The 19,522-nt window shown below is 37.0% G+C and overlaps 1 protein-coding gene across 2 annotated transcripts in view; it reads left to right on the top strand.

The window, feature by feature from the left end:
• Positions 1–10,753, top strand: part of LOC149198765 (cyclin-dependent kinase F-4-like) — a 91,242-nt gene extending 80,489 nt beyond the window's left edge. For both annotated transcript variants that reach the window (XM_089402154.1, XM_089402153.1), the window contains exon 20: positions 10,199–10,753. In XM_089402154.1, the coding sequence (XP_089258280.1) occupies positions 10,199–10,373 (175 nt within the window). In that variant the 3' untranslated portion in view covers positions 10,374–10,753. The remainder of the gene's footprint in view (positions 1–10,198) is intronic.
• Positions 10,754–19,522: the final 8,769 nt, after the last annotated feature.

The raw sequence follows: 19,522 nt of genomic DNA, 5'->3' as shown, positions 1-19,522 counted from the left end.
TATTCGTCATTTTTTCTTGAAGTGTCCGAATCCTATCAATTAGACACGATTTGAGGGAATTTGATTCCCAAATTCAGGACATGTCGTGTCCTAATGGGACACACTTGAATCCGGGTCGTGTTCCGTTAGGACACAACGTGTCCCGAAAAGCGGATTCGAATCCGACGAAAATGAAACCCGCGGGCCTTAAAAACAGTGCATTCCTTTTTTTATTTACCATTTTCTCTCATTCCTTTTGCAAAAAGTGAGCTGTGGGTTTGCTGTTAAAAGTTTGGAGCAAGGAGACAAGGGTTTGGAGTGCTCGGCAAGGAGATTCAAGCATCAGGTAAGTGCATTTCATCTCTATTTTTTTGCATTTGTATTGTTTGTATATGCACATTTCTTTTACAAATTTGTGCATGTTTTGTTTATTTCCTTTACAGTATTTAGAAGGCAATGTGCATTGGAGATGCAACTTTTGCCACAATACTTTCACAAGCACATATTACCGTGTGAAATGCCATTTGTTGGCTTTACCAGGTTGTGGAGTTGGAGCTTGTAAAGCTGTTCCTTTACAAAAGAGGAAATAAATGGAAAAAGAGTTGATTGTTGGTATGGCAAATGTGGCTGCAAAATCAAGAAAAACCAAGAATGATGACACCCTTCCATTTTTGAGGAAAGACACAACCAAATTTCCATTTGAGAGTTCTATTGGGGGACAAGCAGCAAAAAGAAAGGCAATTTCCCTTGGTCCAATGGACAAGATTTTTCAAAAAGAGAAACGAGAAGAGCTTGATCTCACCATTGCTTTCTTTTTCTATCAAAACTTCATATCCTTTAATGTTGCATGCTCACCTCTATTTAGTGAAATGTGCCGAGCTCTAACTCACGGGTCTCCATCATGGTATGTGCCTCTTGGTTCAGAGAAGCTTAGAACCACATTGTTGACGAAGGCAAAAAAAGAGGTGCAAAAAATGCTTGAGCCTAATAAAGTATCATGGCCAACATCTCGGGTTAGCATTGTTTTTGATGGATACATAGATCCAGCACGACACCCACTCATCAACTTCATGGTGGCTTCTTTGAATGGTCCAGTTTTCTTGAAAGCAGTGGATACACTCGGAGAATACAAGGATGCACAATTTATGGGTGAGTTATTTATTAAAGTTATTAAAGATGTAGGGGTTGATTCTTGTGTGCAAATCATTACAGATAATGCACCTGTTTGCAAGGCTGCTCGCATGATTGTGGAAGTTAAATATCCACAAGTGTTTTGGACACCTTGCATTGCCATTCATTGAACTTAGCATTGAATTCCATTGCTTCTGATGTGCTTTGGATTGTTAACATTATTGAGGATGCACGACATATCCGTAACTTCGTGCAAAATCATACAAATGCCCTCACTATCTACAAGCAGTACAACAATATATCATTGTTGAAGATCACTGATACACGGTTTGCCTCTTCATTCATCATGTTGAAGAGGTTGAGGGAGGTCAAGACTGCTCTTGGGGCCATAGTTATTTATGAGTTTTGGTCTTTTTGGAGAAAGACAGATCAAGTAGCCTCTAAAAGAGTGAAGGACACAGTGCTAGATGATGCTTGGTGGGAGAGGGTAGATCTAATCATTCAGATCATGGACCCTATTATTTCTTTGCTTCAATTTGCAGATACAGACAAACTCATCCTAGGAATTTTTTTTTTCCAGGGATGGGATTCCATGATCGACTTTGTGAGGAGCATTATTCTACAGAGTGAGTGCCCCGAGTATGGGACATCACCAGAGGCCTTCTGTGGTACTATACAAGATATTGTTGTAAGCAGATGGGACAAGAATTGCACACCTTTACATTGTTTGGCACACTCATGGAACCCAATATACTACAACCATGAGTGGCTGGATGGTGGACCTTCTCGCGGATTCCCTCCTCACATGGATGGTGAAATCTCAGAGGGGAGGAAAGATGCATTCAGGTGGGTTTTTCAGGATAGATCATTGCTTGATGAGGTGGAGGATGCCTTTGCAGAGTTTTCCACTGACACTGGTTGATTTGCAGGATATCATGTGATTAGAGACAGGGGGCTAAGAAGCCCTATTCTTGATGGGCAAATCATGGGGCAACAAGCCCTCCTCTTCAGTAGTTAGCCATGAGGCTCATCTCTCAGGTGACTTCATCCTCTTGTTGCCAGAGGAATTGGAGCACATATGGGAATTTGTATAGTGTGAAGAAGAGTAGGCTTGAGTAGTCCAGGGCAGAGACAATGGTGTATGTGCACACCAACCTTCGTCTTATTTACAAGTAGAGGGAAGAGTGGTTGAAGGGAAAGACAAAGATGTGGGATGTCTTTCTTGATGATATGGGTCTGGACAACGGTGTTGAGTTGGCATTGGCCAACATGGATCTTAATGATCCAGTGCTAGAACCTATTGGATTTGATGACAGTGATATTGTAAAGGGGTCATCCTCCACGCCAGCAGATGCATAGGTGACTATGGATATACAGGGGAGGAGGAGGATGCAGAGGAGAGCAGTGGTGACCATGATGATGAGGACATTGATGCTGATTCTGATGATGACTATGAGGATTGATGACTCATGAGTCATGGGCTACCTACTGCCTTGAGGCTTTTATATTTGTAGTTGTTTTATTTTTTCTATTTCTATTTGCCATTGGAATTGCACTACCTATGTAACACATTTTGGTTTGATGAATTAATGAGAAAGCTACAACTATTGGTGTCTTTATCTTACTATCTTGTCTTTTTCCTATTGGATCATTGATGAATTGAATATGTATTATGATTTATGATTTATCAATTTAGAATTTATGATTCATTGATTTATCATTTATGATTTATGTGACGGTGAGATGTATTTGAATTTTGTATCAACTATGCATGCTATAATATTACTAACTTACTTTGTAAATAGTAAAACTAACATCTAGATGAAGATCTATGTTTGAAATCAATGAATTTGTATAATTAATGAGAAATTGTGTAAGAAATAATTAATTATATATATATATATATATATATATATATATATATATAATAAAATAATATATAACGAATCCTACGTGTCCTGTTCCCGGGGGTCAACGTGTCTGTATCCGACACTCGAATCCCTGTATCCTACGAATCCCGAATCCCTGTGTCAGGTTACTTAGATAAAAATACATAATCATCATCATGAATTCAACATAAACAAATCATGATCATCAATTCAGCATAAACATTGTCATCTTCATTAGCGTTTATTATAACATTCAACATATTATCATCATCATTAGTAATGTGATTAGAAATGCTACAACCTTTGTGCTTTCGGGTCCAACTCCTTCAAAGAATGTGTCATGCATGGCAGATGGTCTCTATCTTCCTTGCATGACAATTAAAAGGCCCATGGGATCATTGAGATATTCTACCAAGACCTATTTGAACATTTCAATCTTCTCAATGTCAGCTTGGTCTCTTGACTATATGCAGGAAAAAGACTGGCTAGAGAAGATTTGTTATATTGGAGGGATTTATGAAACAAGAGCAAAATCAATGACAATTAACAAAACCTTAACCAAATTGAAAATTATCGCTCGAGTAAATCTCTTTATGAAGACATTAATCAAACCCTTTTGTTTGTATTTTTGAGCATCTATCTTTTTTTGTTTGTATAAATTTTTGAACAAATTTTCATGCGTTTTAACATTTTAAGGGTGGATTCCTATCACGATTTTCGTGGATCCGTTTCCAGATTTCCAGAAACGGATCCAAAAAAATTAAAAACCCTTAGAAATGTATCCAATTCCGAATCCGAAGTTTCCAATTTTTTGAAACGACACAAAACGTTTTTTACGGCATTTCGGACAAGGATCGTATCCGTTTTCCACGTTTCCGGCGATTTCTTCAGGCGTTTCCGGTAACTCAGGAAAAACAAATGAATCTTACAAGTGCTGCTCCTAAGAATGAATAAATCCTCCCAATTGTGAATCAACGCCTCTAGAAACACATTCAATGTGCCCTCCACTATCGACTAAATTTGAGAAGCCTGCAATTGAGTCAAAGGTTCATATCGAGCATTGACATGTAGTGGTCACATTATGCATGTTTATGTGGGAAAATGTAATATTGTGGATGATCCTGCTTCTCTCTACGTTGGTCTTGGATATGCGCTTCCTCGTGTCTTTGCTCTAATAAATCTTTGTACGTGTGGTTCCTTTCCGTCTTCAACTTCAACATGGTTCATGATAAACTCACATATCATCATAATATTTGTGCTGAAAATCTTCCCCTCATTAATATTATTGATTTGCTATTTACTGGAAAGCAAACTATCAAAATAGAAGAGGCTCATTCTTTACAACTTGCATAACACTCAAGCTATGATTTTGACCTCGCAACCACGTTGGATTGGATTCAAACTTGCAATCTTTCAAATCCAATTCTGACTAGGGCCGCAATCCACAAGGTTCTCCACGCGTCACCCCCGTTCTTGGTATCACTGAGCACCATGCTACTGGCATTTAAGACACGAATCACTACGCCAATCATATGCAATTATCCACAAAAAGCAGAAGTAGAGGAAACATAGATATATGCATCTATACGAGCATCTCACTTTGGCAAGCTGCTATGGCAGTAAAAACCAACGTGTAACTGATGATGAAACAACAACCACCGAATCAACAATAAACAATCGATCTGAACATGAGCACGAAAGAAATTTTTCATCTCTTACTAAGAATCCACGATGAAATGCCTTCAATATTGAGTGTTGTTGGTCACAAAGAGGGGGGAGTCGTTATTGTGAAGCATATTTACAACGTCTCAGAAGCACATGTTAAGCAACGCAGATAGTGGTGTGATGCTTGGTAGAGATTTGATGGTCTCTCTAGAGGAGCTCCAGGGATACATGACCAATAAAACCACTTACACAAATGAATCAGATGAAACCACAACCCAAGTCACAAAAGTAATTCATAACTCATGTGGCATGCAACCTGTCACACACCATGTTCACGAATCCGTCAAACAACAAAGCAGGAAGTGCCATCATTATATAACAACCAGGTATAGCAACCTCTAACGGGAGTCAGATTGGGAGCAACAATCGCATTCGTTGACAGGCCATCAGGCATATCAATATAAATGTAATCACATAGATGAAGTGAGGGACAATTTATCGACCAAGCCCTCGACACATACTTTTCTTCTTTTCTTGAAGCCAAGCAGAGCTCACACTCACTTTTGCACCTTCGATTTTACATATCCCTCTGGCTCACAACCGTTCATTGCTATTAGAATAGTCTTGTTTCCACGACAATGCCAGTCCTGACATGCAAAGATAAACAACGAATAACTGGAGTGTTACACAGATAGCGATAGCCAGGGATAGGGTCTAGCAACTGACAAACCAATTGTAAAAGGCTCTGTTATGCAAATATAATTCAACTAATATGGCGGTGAAATGTGGTTGCATGCAACTTCACAGGGTAGATAATTGAAAGAAGAAAGCGTAAGCGTTTCCAGGAGACAGGTACGAGAGGAGAGGCAACAAATTAATGGAGCGCTATGGACAGGTGCACAGTGAGAATGCTCAAGTTATGGCAAACAAAATAGAGAATCACTGGTGGCGCTCATTTAGGCTATCCATGAGACCAAAGAGTCCCGAACGTTGCAAGATATTTATGCTAAATTTTAATGACTGTACAATTCGCTGACAAACCCAGAAAACATTTGAATTTGTAGACCTTAGGGAAAACACCAATTTTGTTCTTTACAGATTGTGCAAGTTGGAGAAGGAGAGATTCCAGGAAACAACTAACCTGTGAATAGAAAAATCAGTGGTCAGACGTTTGTACTTAACAAGGATGGCAGGACTAGGTGATACATCAAGTGCGCAGAGAGCGTTATGTTTGAAATACACCATGCTTAACAAGAAACAGTCAGATCAGAAAGGTAACACGCATAATAGCAGAGTGCTTAGTACACGCAAGACCACAAAACAAGCAGACAATGTATGACAAGAATTCTGATGAGCAGAGGCCAGATTAACGCGCAGAGAAAGGCCCACACACACATAATGGTTCACACTTGAGCATGGCCAGTATACGCCTTCTCTGATACCATGTTAAACACACACATGGTGAAAATAAAATATGAAGGATAAGCATTAGATGCGTCTATTATTCACATGATATACATTTATAATACATTGTGATGACCTTTGGTTTCCATATAACAAGTGGTCCCTTGGAGTCCTTTTCACTGTTTACATTCCACACCAACCCTTAACGGACTAGGTGTCCAACACACACTTTTATATAAGGTTAACAAAGTTGATTTGGGATAAATTTAGACTACAAGTCTTAAAATAATATTTTAAGTGTTTACAAGTTAGGTAGGTCACAAGCCGACCTAAAAGATAGCTCTCTCAATGATAAAATGTAGCTCACTTCACCCCACTTGTGAGATAAAAAGGCTTCCAAGGATGACATGATCATCTAAAAGTGAAATCTCCATCAACAAGGTGCTTCACCCCACTTGTGAGATAATAAGGCTTCCAAGGATGACATCATCATCTAAAAGTGAAATCTCCGTCAACAAGGTACATAAGATGAGTCACATGAATGCTCTTCACTCAAAGTCATGTTCTGATCAACAAGGTGTCCAATTGTCAAGCAAACTACCCTCATCAAGATATCTCCATCAATTAAGTCCACATCATCCTCCTAGGTGCCTCATTATGGTGATATCATAAGGCTAAGGCATGTTGTCATCATCACTAAAGGTGCACCATTCCTTTCAACAGGATTTCGGGTCATCATCGTCCATAAATTGGTCTAGGAATATGGCAACATCCATCAGGGAGGTGCAAAGGTGCACCGCTCCATTCAAAGGGATTTGAAGTCATCATTGTTAATAAAATAGTCTAGGAATAGGGCAACATCCATCAAGAAGGTGCAATGTCAGCTTGGGTGTGTCTTGTGGTCACTGGGGCGCATCATCTTTCCTAGAAATGTTCTGGCTTCTCTAGGCATTGTTTTAGGCTTTGGAGGGACAGTAAAGGGTTACCATCAATGTTGGAATCATCTAAAAGTGAAATCTCCATCAACAACGTACATAAGATGAGTCACATGAATGCTTCTCACTCAAAGCTATCCCCTGATCAACAGGGTGTCCAATGGTCAAGCAAACCCTCCTCATCAAAGTATCTCCATCAATTAAGTCCACATCATCATCCTAGTTGCCTCATTATGGTGATATCATAAGGCTAAGGCATGTTGTCATCATCACGAAAGGTGCACCATTTCTTTAAACAGGATTTCGGGTCATCATTGTCCATAAATTGGTCTAGGAATATGGCAACATCCATGAGGGAGGTGCAAAGGTGCACTGCTCCATTCAAAGGGATATGAAGTCATCATTGTTAATAAAATAGTCTAGCAATAGGGAAACATCCATCAAGAAGGTGCAATGTCAGCTTGGGTGTGTCTTGTGGTCACTGGGGCGCATCATCTTTCCTAGAAATGTTTTGGATTCTTTAGGCATTGTTTTAGGCTTTGGAGGGACAGTAAAGGGTTACCATCAATGTTGGAATCATCTAAAAGTGAAATATCCATCAACAAGGTACATAAGATGTGTCACATGAATGCTCCTCACTCAAAGCTATCTCCTGATCAACAAGGTGTCCAATGGTCAAGCAAACCCTCCTCATCAAAGTATCTCCATCAATTAAGTCCACATCATCATCCTAGGTGCCTCATTATGGTGATATCATAAGGATAAGGCATGTTGTCATCATCAAGAAAGGTGCATCATTCCTTTCAACGGGATTTCGGGTCATCATCGTCCATAAATTGGTCTAGGAATTTGGCAACATCCATCAGGGAGGTGCAAAGGTGTACTGCTCCATTTAAAGGGATCTGAAGTCATCATTGTTAATAAAGTGGTCTAGGAATAGGGCAACATCCATCAAGAGGGTGCAATGTCAGCTTGGGGGTGTCATGTGGTCACTGGGGTGCATCATTTTTCCTGGAAACATTTTGGCTCTTCTCTGAGTGGTAAACGTCCTGGCTACATTGCTTTGAAGTGTTTTCAAGTGGGGTTTGACATCCTCACTAAGTTGTTGGAAAGTCTTTATGAATCCCTCAAGGGATGGTTGCTATACTTGGGAGACAACATCTATGACATACTCTCAATCAAGGTTGCACGAAACGGGGAAACGGGTATGAGTTTCCGAAACGGGAAGCGATACGAAACGCGACCTCCCCAAATTTTGGAAACGGGGAAACGCGAATATATATATATATATATATATATATATATATATATTAGGAATTTAAGAAATATGTGCAATCATAAAGCATATATGATACATTCTAATTTATTACATTATGATAAAATTGTCAATTGTCAATGCATAGACTATAAGTATCTAAATTTACATCACATTTGCTCATGAATAATCACATAATGAAAATAGAAATATCCAAAATCAGCCACGAGAAATTTCTAATTTTTTGTCTCGTGGTTGATTGGGAGTCTCCTCCTACATAGTCGAATGACCTTAGTGCTCTTGATTAAATACAAGTTTCATACCCTAGTACCCTACATTCTCTTGATTATTGGGAGTCTCCCTTGCATAGAGGGCTTTGTTCTCTCGATTAAATACAAGTTCCATACCCTAGTACATGATAAAATCCAATGGAAACATTGAAATCCCCCCAATCCTGAAATCCTGAAAAACAGATAAGTCTGCTGGATTTTGAGTAAGATCTAAAATTCTACTTTCTCCATATGAAATCCAATGACGGCGAAACCACTCTCAAACATCCTGAGTCATTTCATGGTAATGTTAAAAATTTAAGTAAAAGGATGAAAATGAAAAATAAAGGAGAATATCACTTTTACTTTAAGAATTTAACATTACCATGAACTGCATATCAACACTAGGGCAAACAAATGTAAGAGATCTACATTAGAAAAAAAAAAATTAAAAAACAAATGTTTTTTTGGGGGAAACGTGGCCCGTACGGCCTGGAAACGCGTTTCCGGCCGTACGGCCACGTTTCGGTTTCGGGAAACGTGGCTGTACGGCCGGAAACGCGTTTCCAGGCCGTACGGTACGGGGAAACGCGTTTAGTTTCGTTTCCCCTGGCGAAACGCCCCCTAGGGCCATGTTTCCTGCAACTTAGCTCTCAATTAAGTGAGTTCATCATCATAGGTACAAGAGTACTTCACACAAACGTCATCTTAAATGTCTTTCTAGCTTAGGGTTTGTAAACAAGTTACCATGCTTAGGTAAAAGGCACGAGTACTTCACACGGAGATCATCTTCAAATGTCTTGTAGCTTAGGGATTGTAAACAAGTTACCATGCTTAGGTATGTGAGGGTTATCTAGAGGTCCTATTAGGTGCATCCAACCTCAAGAGGAGGAACAGCTCTTAGGTCGACCCATCAATCAGCAGGCACAAATGAATAGTCGTATGATGGGATATAATTGGTGTCAGTTTTACTGATTCCTGTTTGACATAATTGCAGATAGTTTTGTTGATTCCTGATGATATATTTGCAGACAGTTCTATCAAAATAGTAATGGCATTTTACAATTTTGCTGGTTTAATATAACAGTAAAACATCAACATCTTCAGTAGAATTGAGTTCAAGGAAATGTCTAGTTATTTGGAAAAATAATTCGTAGGTTGCCTAGATATTTTGATCAATAAATGGGCAAAGATTAAAATTTCTCTTTTCGATTTTCAAGTGATGAGATCTCTTTTGATCTAAAAATATTCACTATACAATTTACAGTAACAGTTTAGGCATCTGGTATCGGTATTTTTAAAGAAATGATTGCTGATTTTCTATGTTATATAACTTATTTTCATCCTGTATTCCACTGTATGCATGATGATTTTACTTGCAGATTGTTGAGTTTTTCAGTTTAAATTTTGAGATGAAAATTTGTGGAGCTTGATTTTAGTAGTACGGTAAGGAAATAGTGCTGTTTCAGTTCTGTAATATGGCGTTTTCTTGTTGTGGACAATGGAGAGGTTAATGTGTTGATCTTCAGCATGCGGGTCAAGATGCTTGGATGTTTAGAATGCTTTTTATTGTCTTTTGAAAGTGTTGCTTAATCGCATAAAACATTTTGCTCTCTAGTTTTTGATTTTTATATATGAAGTTCTACTAAATGATGTTTCGCTATTTCCCAGGCAAATGGGTAGGAGCAGTTTAGATTATTCGTTTGGTGCTGCAGGCAAGCGTAATTCAAAAGCTGGGCATTTGGGAACATCTATGAATAAATCTTCATCCAATTGCAGAGGCATTTCTCTTCGTCCCTTGCATGTTAATAATCAAGTTACTTCCAGCTATCAAGGCAGATCATAAGCCAGGACTTGTCCATGGCAGCTTGTGCCTGGGGCATAGTTAGATGACATTTTTATGCAGGCAGTCACCCGTAATCTGGACTTGAACTTCCTTTCTGAAATGACTATTGATATTGGAGTGTGGGGACAGACTGGTTTTGGCTTTTAGATCTTACTTCAGGATTTGTTTCTCTTTATTTCTATGTGAACACCTGAGAAGCAGTATTTAAGTAAGTTTAAAAGTTTATGCTGTCTCTAGCTAGTTTTTGTTTTTTCGTATACTTTTTCTACTTCCAAATCCAATATACGTTCACTTTATTTTAGTGGAGGGTCGCACTTCCCAGACATTTATAAATCAGAATATTTTAGGTCAATTTATCGAATGCAATTTTGACATTTTTATATGCAATTTACTTAAAATATTGAGTGCTTTACATCTATTTATAAATCAGAATATTTTAGTTAAATTTTTATTTTTATTTTTATATATATATATATATATATATATATATATATATTTTTTTTGTTTCTCCGAAGAAAAAGCGAACTTTTTATTAAGAAAATAAAAAGTTACATTGCATATGCTGAGCATTTCCAAAACTACTGATTGATTGACCATGCAATCAGTCAAAAAACTCCTTACTGTCTTTTTGTTCCACTGTTTTCAGAACAAAGTTTTGCTGTAGGAATCGGCTGTGTTTGATACAGCCAAGATCTAAAAGATGTCCTCCCCGAGAGAGGCAGTTTTAACATATAAATATATACTTCATATCTTTGGGTCTCCTCAACAGAGAGGAAAACAACCCACAAAAAGTATAAAAAACCATAAAGTCCATTTGCTTAAAACAAGAATAAGCAGTCTGTGGAATGAGTCTGTGCATGAAAAATATAAAAAAAAAAAGATAAGCAAAACATCAGCTGAAGATTATGTATATGGCGGCACATCTGATAATGAAACCTGTCCTTGACAGTCATCCACTATTTTCCACCCTCCCAAAACTTGCTGCAATATTTTAGTTCAATTTGTCGAATGCAATTTTGACATTTTTATGCAATTTACTTGAAATATTGAGTGCTTTCCATCGTTGGTGTATTACTTATTTTAATTTATTTTTGAAATCATAACTAAAAATATTGTATTGATAAAATCTGCGTCTGGGGGTGCAGTGTTACATCAGAGGTACGAAATTTTACCAGAGTTCCTATCAGCTATACTGTTCATAGTATCAATAGTGCTGACATATCTTTAAAACCAAAAAAATAAAATATAGACCTAGGTATTATATACTTGGCAAAAGACACCTAAAATCCGAAAGATCCGAAAGGAAAAACCCATCAGCGTTAACAGAATCAGCTTCAGAAAGAAAATAATGATTACCCATGACAGTAACGTGTTCAGCTCTTCAATTTGTGGTCTTAGGCTGTTAATCTCATCTTCTGCTTTCTAAAGTAGTGATTTTTGGTCAACTAGTATGCCCATACTGGAGGTGATTGCGGAAATAGTTGGTTGTGATTGAGTTGCATTTGCATCATTTCATCCTAGAGATCCTTAATGTTTTGTTCCAGGGAGAGAGGAGAATGTTTTCTGGACATTCTTATAGCGGCAGGTCTCCACCCATGGTCTCTAACAAATAGGCACACCAGAGACCTTTCCTGATCCACTTGAAACATGGACAGGGTTTGAACATAGAATAACAGAGTTAGAGTTCCCCCCAGGAAGTGATGAGATCAGCCCTCGATTCACAGTCCCCAAAACATCTGGGGGAAATTACCTCCACCCTGTTGATTCCCTTTGCCAACATCCATGAAAAACCTTGTGAGACTGAAGTTTGCTCTCCACGTGAGGCTGCAAAAGGCACCCCTTTTAACAGCGGGGTGGCAAGAGAAAAGACATCCGCACTATAACTCAATGGAATGGACAACACCGAGATACAATGCAGCTCCTACCTTTCCATCCAAGCTCGCGGTGCGAACTCTGCTTCGTCCTTTGTAATCCCTTGCCCACGTCCAATAGAGATGTTCAGAATACCAAAACCTAGGAGCTAGCTCACCACGGGAAGCTTCACATCCACATCAACATGCCAGGAGAGGGCCCTCTCTCAATTGCATGCATGGAGTCCCAGGTCTGACACTATCCACCCTGAAGAATACAGAGATTGTGTTTGATGATATTTAGCTCAGACAGGTGTTTTTGCATGAGCTTGGTGTCTAGCCTGCGGAAGATTGCCTCATTAGATGCTTGATTGATAGGAGTAGGTGATTAATATGTTTTTTCCCCAAGTTTAAGTTATATAAAGTACATTAATTAATTTAATGTTAGTTGGCTAAATTTTGAGGGATAAATAATTGAATTATATAAGCCGACTTAGATCTAATGTTTACTGTTGATTTGGCTAAATTTTCAAGGATAAATAACTGAATTATTTAAGCCCACTTAGATCTAATATTTACTGTTGATTTGAGTGGAGTAGGAATTAATCTTAGCCATCTATCACTTTAGAGAGTGGGGGTTAGAAATTTAGCTCAATTGACATTATAAATAAGCTTAAGGGAGAGCTGAAAGACACGTTGATATTGAGAGATTTATTCAATGAATGAGAGAAAGGCTAAGACTTGGGAGAGGGACGTTAAGTTGTGTCGGCTGAGTTTTAAGCTAGGTCCATGTGGAGGAAGGGAGGACAAATTTCCTAGTGCGTAGTTTGTATAGGTGGACACTGATTTTTTTCAAGCGAGTTGAGATTTGCTAGGGTCGAGTATTTTCTAGGAGGTCTGAATTTACATAGGCTGAGTCTCTCTAGAGGTTGAAAATACTACAGTGAGCTGAATCCCAGGTTCAAGGAACAAGCCTATTCAACGCCTTAATTTTCCATATTTAATAAAGTGAAAGAAGATTTGTTGTGTAGAAATTTGTGTTGTTCTTGTGGTTGATTTTCTTATTTTATTTTATTTGTAATTTATTTTTGAAAGTTAAAAATGCTAATATATTTATTTTATTGAGCAAAATATTTTTCCCGTTATTAATTGTTTGAGGAATTGATAAATCAGAGACCATATTAAAATATAACAGTGGTATCAGACACCATATTAAAATATATAACATGGTATCAGAGCACTAGAAAGTGTCACTAAGAGTTTACAATAACAAACTATATCTTTTCCAACGGTGTATTTTTTGAGGTTTTGAGTATTTGATTTGGAGGTTTGCAAGGATGGCTGCAACAAGGCTAAGATATAAAGACCGGTTGGAGGGGACATCTCACTGCAATTCTGAGAAGAAGAGGATAACATTGGAGGTTAATGGAGAACGGGATTTCGGAGTTTGCAAACAACGCTCTCACTACTCTTACTGATGCTATAGAACTAACCATCTTTAACCAAAAAAAAATGTAAGGCCAGGAGATTTTCTTGGATGGAGTAAAGGATCATGGAATCCTTCATCTCTCTGTGAAGAAATCGACTAAGGAAATGTGAGAGCATTTGACCAAGCTATATAAAAGCAACAATGCAGACATAATAATGACGTTGAAAGAAATGTCGAGAAATACCAAGATGTCCAAGTTTGATACAATTGCTACACATCTCACCAAGATTACAGAGGTCCGAGAAGAGCTGGTAGTTTTTGGGGAGAAAGTGTGGACGAGATGGTGAGGACAACCATTCGGGGTCCGAGAAGAGCTGGCAGTAGTTGGCGAGAAAGAGGAGGAGATGGTGAGGAAAACCGTGAATGGCTTTTCCAAGCCATGGGCATCTTTTGTGAAAGGGATCATAATATGTGAGAATCTCCCTAAGAGAGATTAGGGAATGCCTTCATACAAAAAGAGATCCCAAGGAGTCTCTTCATGGGAGTCTAAATGGTGATGATGAGAAATATGCTATGCCTTCATACAAAAGGAGATTTCAGAGGAGTCTCTTCATGGGAGTCTAAGGGTGATGATGAGAAATATGCTCTCATTGAAGAGTCTAAGGGCGATGATGAGAAAGATGCTCTCAAATGAGGGCTAAGTGAAATAAAAATCAACGGCTTACCTAGAAGTTGAGTGGTTCTAATTGTAAGAACTTGTGTTTCCTAGTAGTATGTTACAAATTCAAATCTAGAGGGAGTATGTACATCTTTGTAGATTTTAGCAATCAAATTGTTATGTGAAGCAAAAGTTGATATTTCCCTCAAAAGTAGTTATGTTTTTTCTGCTCTTTTAATTGAATTGATTTATTTTTATATGAATGTATCATGTAAACATGATTTATGGTTTTTTGGGCATGTCGTATTAGTTAGACACATTATTGGCCATTTTATTGTAACAAAGTCTATTCACATGTTAGGAATTCTATAGTAAACTTGTTATATATTTTTAAAATGTATAGATGTTTATCTCATATATTGATTTTTTTAATTAATTAATAATAATTTTTTTTGTTGGCTGACCCACGGGGAGTTCTGAACATATCATGTCATTATCAAGGCGATTGCGAATTGAACTACCCCTCGTGGGCAAGCAGCAATATATATATATGTATATCAATTTGAGATGCAGGTTTGAATATATCATGTCATTATCAAGGTGATTGCTAATTGAACTACCCCTTGTGGGCTTTTTACTAACCATTTAATATATTTACGAGAATTTTTTTTTATTGTTTTATGAGTAGTATATTATATATATTTTAGGGAATTGAAAAATAAAATATAAGGTTATATGTTTTAATTTTTGTAATTTTTAATTTTCATATTTTTGTGTTTTTAAATGATGAGGTCATATGATCATTGAGATTAATTATGAGACTAGATTGACAAGGAATAAGGTTGTATGCTTTTTTGTTTTCTTTTTTTAATATTTAATTTTTATGTTTTATTGGCAAGATCTTGTTTTATTTTTCTAAATGATGAGGTCATTGATCATTGAGATTAATTGTGAGACTAGATTGACAAGGAATCAACTCTTGTGTTTACATAAGATGGTATATAATGGATTATTTGTTACAAATATTATGAAATTCAAAAGAAGACTGTGTTACAAATTGAAACTAACACGTGTAAAAACAAAGTGGCCTTTTTTTTTAGTATTTCAAAGATTACAGAATTTTTTCTTCCTACATTGTATAGTGATTCCTACATTGTATAGTGACACATTTCAAAGATTTGAGAATTATTTTTTGGAGTTCTAAGATGGTATATAATGGATTATTTGTTACAAATATTATGAATAGTGACACATTGTATAGTGATTCCTACATTGTATAGTGACACATTTCAAAGATTTGAGAATTATTTTTTGGAGTTCTAAGATGGTATATAATGGATTATTTGTTACAAATATTATGAATAGTGACACATTTCGAAGATTTCAGAATTATTTTTTGGAGTTATAAGATGGTATATAATGGATTATTTGTTACAAATATTATGAAATTCAAAAGAAGACCGTGTTACAAATTGAAACTAACACTGTAAAAACAAAGTGGCCATTTTTTTTAGTATTTCAAAGATGACAGAGTTTTTCTTCCTACATTGTATAGTGACACATTTCGAAGATTTGAGAATTATTTTTTGGAGTTCTACATGTTATAACTGTTTCTTTGTTTCTATACTAGTGGTATGATATTGTGCTAATACATATGTATGTTGTTAGAAACTAGGACAATACTAAGAGGTAGTGGGTGAATCAATGCTGTGAGAATTTAAAACTTTATTTCACAAAGTAAAGAATACTAAAACACAAACACTCTCTTTAACAACAATTCACGTAAGCATCATTATTAATCAATAGAAGAAACATATGCAACACAATATTTTCTCAATTGCTTTTACAAAGGAAAACGTCAACTTGCTGTTACGTCAATTGGTAGGCTTTAACTTATTTGGGAGCTGCAATTCTCAATTGGTAGGCTTCAACTTATTTGAGAGCTGCAATTCTAAATCCGTTGATTTCTCAAGCTCCAACTTGAAGGAAGCCACTACTCCTTAGTTTATCAGCGACCTCTGAAAGGAGTTATAATATCAACTACCATTGAAAGGAGCTACAACTTTTGATTTACAAGCTACAACTTGTTGGACCTCTTTTGTTCAATTTTCATTCTATTTTCAAACTAAACCATGAAGGCCACTCCTCATAAAACAAATCTTTGTCTCTCAATCACATATACCAATCACCGACACTTTCAACAATCTCTTCTTTGATCTATTGATCATCATCAATCCTTGATGATTCAATTTCTCTTTATAAAGAATAAGCACTGATATTTTTAGATTTATAACTTTAATTAAGTTCATTTCTTATCTTGATTTCAAGCTAATTGATGTTGTGATGTTGTTTACCTTGTTTATACTTGAGTTTTGTATTTGTGCAAATCGTTTTCAAGTCTTGATCTTAAATCAACCTTTGTGTTATTTAGCTTGTTTTCCGTAATTTTGTAAGTTACATGATTTAGTTGGGAGTTTAGTAGCAATTCCAAACTTAGTTCACTGTTAGATATGGCAAAAAATGCCAAATGCCAAATTCTCTGCTTGTGTTAATCAATTTGTTTTCTATAATTTTGCAAGTTACCTAATTTAGCTAGGAGTTTAGTAGCAATTCCAATGGAAAAAAAACCAAATCTTTGCCAATTATACAATTGTTTGCAAACTTCACCATGTGTCACTTAGATGTTGCTACACTCATCTCTAGATTTGACAAACTACCAAATATTCAAACTCTGCCAAAAACATCACCAATTTCTTCGTTCACTGTAGAGCTGCCCAAGTGTCTTTACTTTGGCCCCTTCATCCATATAATCGAGGGTCAAGACCACGACCTTATTCCCTAGTGCTTATCAATTGGCTTACTATCCAAATGAAATCATGCTTACATCGTTGGTGCCACGTCGCCTCTCAAGATTGGTCCATGTGTTACCCGGAAATGGCCTACGTGGCCACGTGAAACCTCTGAAACAAAGTTCTATGTATCTAGCTTTGGATGTGCCACGTGTCTTATGTTGTGTCAACTTCCCACGATATCTTTCACATCAGTGACACTTGCTACTTCATCCTTGTTAGCTAATCCACATGCACCATTTGTCTGCCGCATATCCTGTGCTTGTTGGCCAATGTCATTTGTCGAAGCCACGTTAGGATGCCAGATCACCCATGAGGGGTTGGAAGTTTGTTAAACCTCACACATGTTGTTTACTTGATGTGATTATGGTCGTTAGATTTGATTATCTTGTCTCATTGGATCTATTGGAAGCCAAACAATGCGTTAACCCTTGCATAGTTATCCACTCGATAGCCATTGATCTGTTATCGTTTGTACGATCTTCACATAAACTAGGCCACCATTTAATTGTAAGCTTTTGGCAACAACATCACTAACCTTAAGAAAACATCGAAACATTGCCAAGTATGGAGTGTACTAGGTTCACCACCAATTTTGGCTTTGCAAATTTGACTTTTAACCTGCAATTTTGACAAGCCATATCTTCCACTTTAGGGGGTCATTTTCTGACTTCGATATCACCATTGAAAAGCTCTCTTCAATGCCTATTAATCTGAGCAGTTTCCAATCTCATTTGGGTTATTTTTTTGTGCCAAAAAATGATTTGAAGATGTGATGTTGCTCCATAAACACTCGTTTCACCAATATGTTAGCACAATTGATTTTGCCAATCCATGAATTCCTTTGACATCAATGACAACATTTTTCTAACATTCTCCCCCTTTGGCATTGATGACAACACCAAAAACATTGGAAATAATCATAAAAGCAATTTGTCAAGTAGTGAAAACATATAGAAGCATGAGCATAATAATTTTTAAAATTTCAACGCTTGTTTCAACACTCATACCTACATTGGTTAGCTGAATTCTCTCACTGCCTGAATAATTAATCAATGTTTGCACTTATCTTCTTTCATAATGTTTTTCTTACATCTCTCACTTTAACATCAATGGAAAATAAAATAATATGTTCCCTTATAACCAATCTCCCCTATCACGCTGATCCTGTGAACTTGGAAACTCCCTTTTGATACGTTGAGTGCTCGTTCGCTGTTTTTCTTCCTCCCGAGGAAGATTTAGTGGAGGGAGGTAAACTATACTACTTTGAGTCTCTGCTTTAAATACTCAAATTGAACTTTTGGGAGAGGTTTAGTGAAGATATTGGCTACCTTTTTTTTTGTAGGTATATACTCCAACGTTACAATTTGGTTTAAAACTTGCTTTCATAGGAACTAGTACTTGATTGGAATGTGCTTTGTCTTGGAGTGAAAAACAAGGTTCTTTGACATGTTGATTACACTTGTGTTATCATGAATGATTGGTAATGGCTGGTCATATATCACATGCACATCTTGTAAAGTCTACATCCATAATAGCTAATTGCAACAAGAAGCGACTACTATAAAATCTATTTCAACTGTAGAGAAAAATTGAAGCTTGCTTCTTGCTCAACCGTGAAACAAGACATTCACCAAGGAAAAAAACACCACCACTAATGTTTTTTCGGTCGACTACATCACTTGTCAAATCACCATTAGTAAAAAGAATTAGTGAAAAATCATTACCTTGGGGTTACCAAAGTCCATAGTCATAATTACTTTTAGATATCTGAGAATCCTCTTGGCTGTTGGGAGATGACTTTGTGTGGGGGCTGCTTGAAATATTCCAACACTATCAACTCTCTGCATGATGGCTGGTTTGGAGGTTGTCAAGTGGAATAGGTTGCCAATGATAAATCTATATAAAGCTTGATCCACCTCTGGTGATTCATTAGTCTTGTTGAGTTTCATCCTGTAACCATTGGAGTGCTTACCAAACAACATTCTTTATGCCATGTTTCTTCAAAACTTCTTGAGATAGATGCTTTGCGAAACCAAGGAAATAAGAAAGCTCTTCAAGCATAGACATCTCAAATTCAACCTCAACCTTCATATCACTTGCAAACTGACAAGTTAGATGACCTGAATCACTTGCAAAAATAATATCATCAACATAGACAACCACTACTAACAATTTTCTATCATGAGATTTTCACATCTAAATTGCTATCAACTACACCTCTTTTGAAACCACATTTCAACAAACAACTATCCAACTTAGAGTACCAAGCCCGTGGCTTGCTTAAGACCACACAAGGCCTTTTTGGGCTTGCAAACATAATAATGGTTATCTGAAAATTGAAAACCATTGGGCTGCTCAAT

This window comes from Pinus tabuliformis, chromosome 2_1, assembly GCF_031772625.1.
Source record: "Pinus tabuliformis cultivar Carrire ecotype Pingquan chromosome 2_1, CPIR1, whole genome shotgun sequence".
NCBI lineage: Eukaryota > Viridiplantae > Streptophyta > Pinopsida > Pinales > Pinaceae > Pinus > Pinus tabuliformis.
This window is presented reverse-complemented; position numbering and strand designations above follow the sequence as displayed.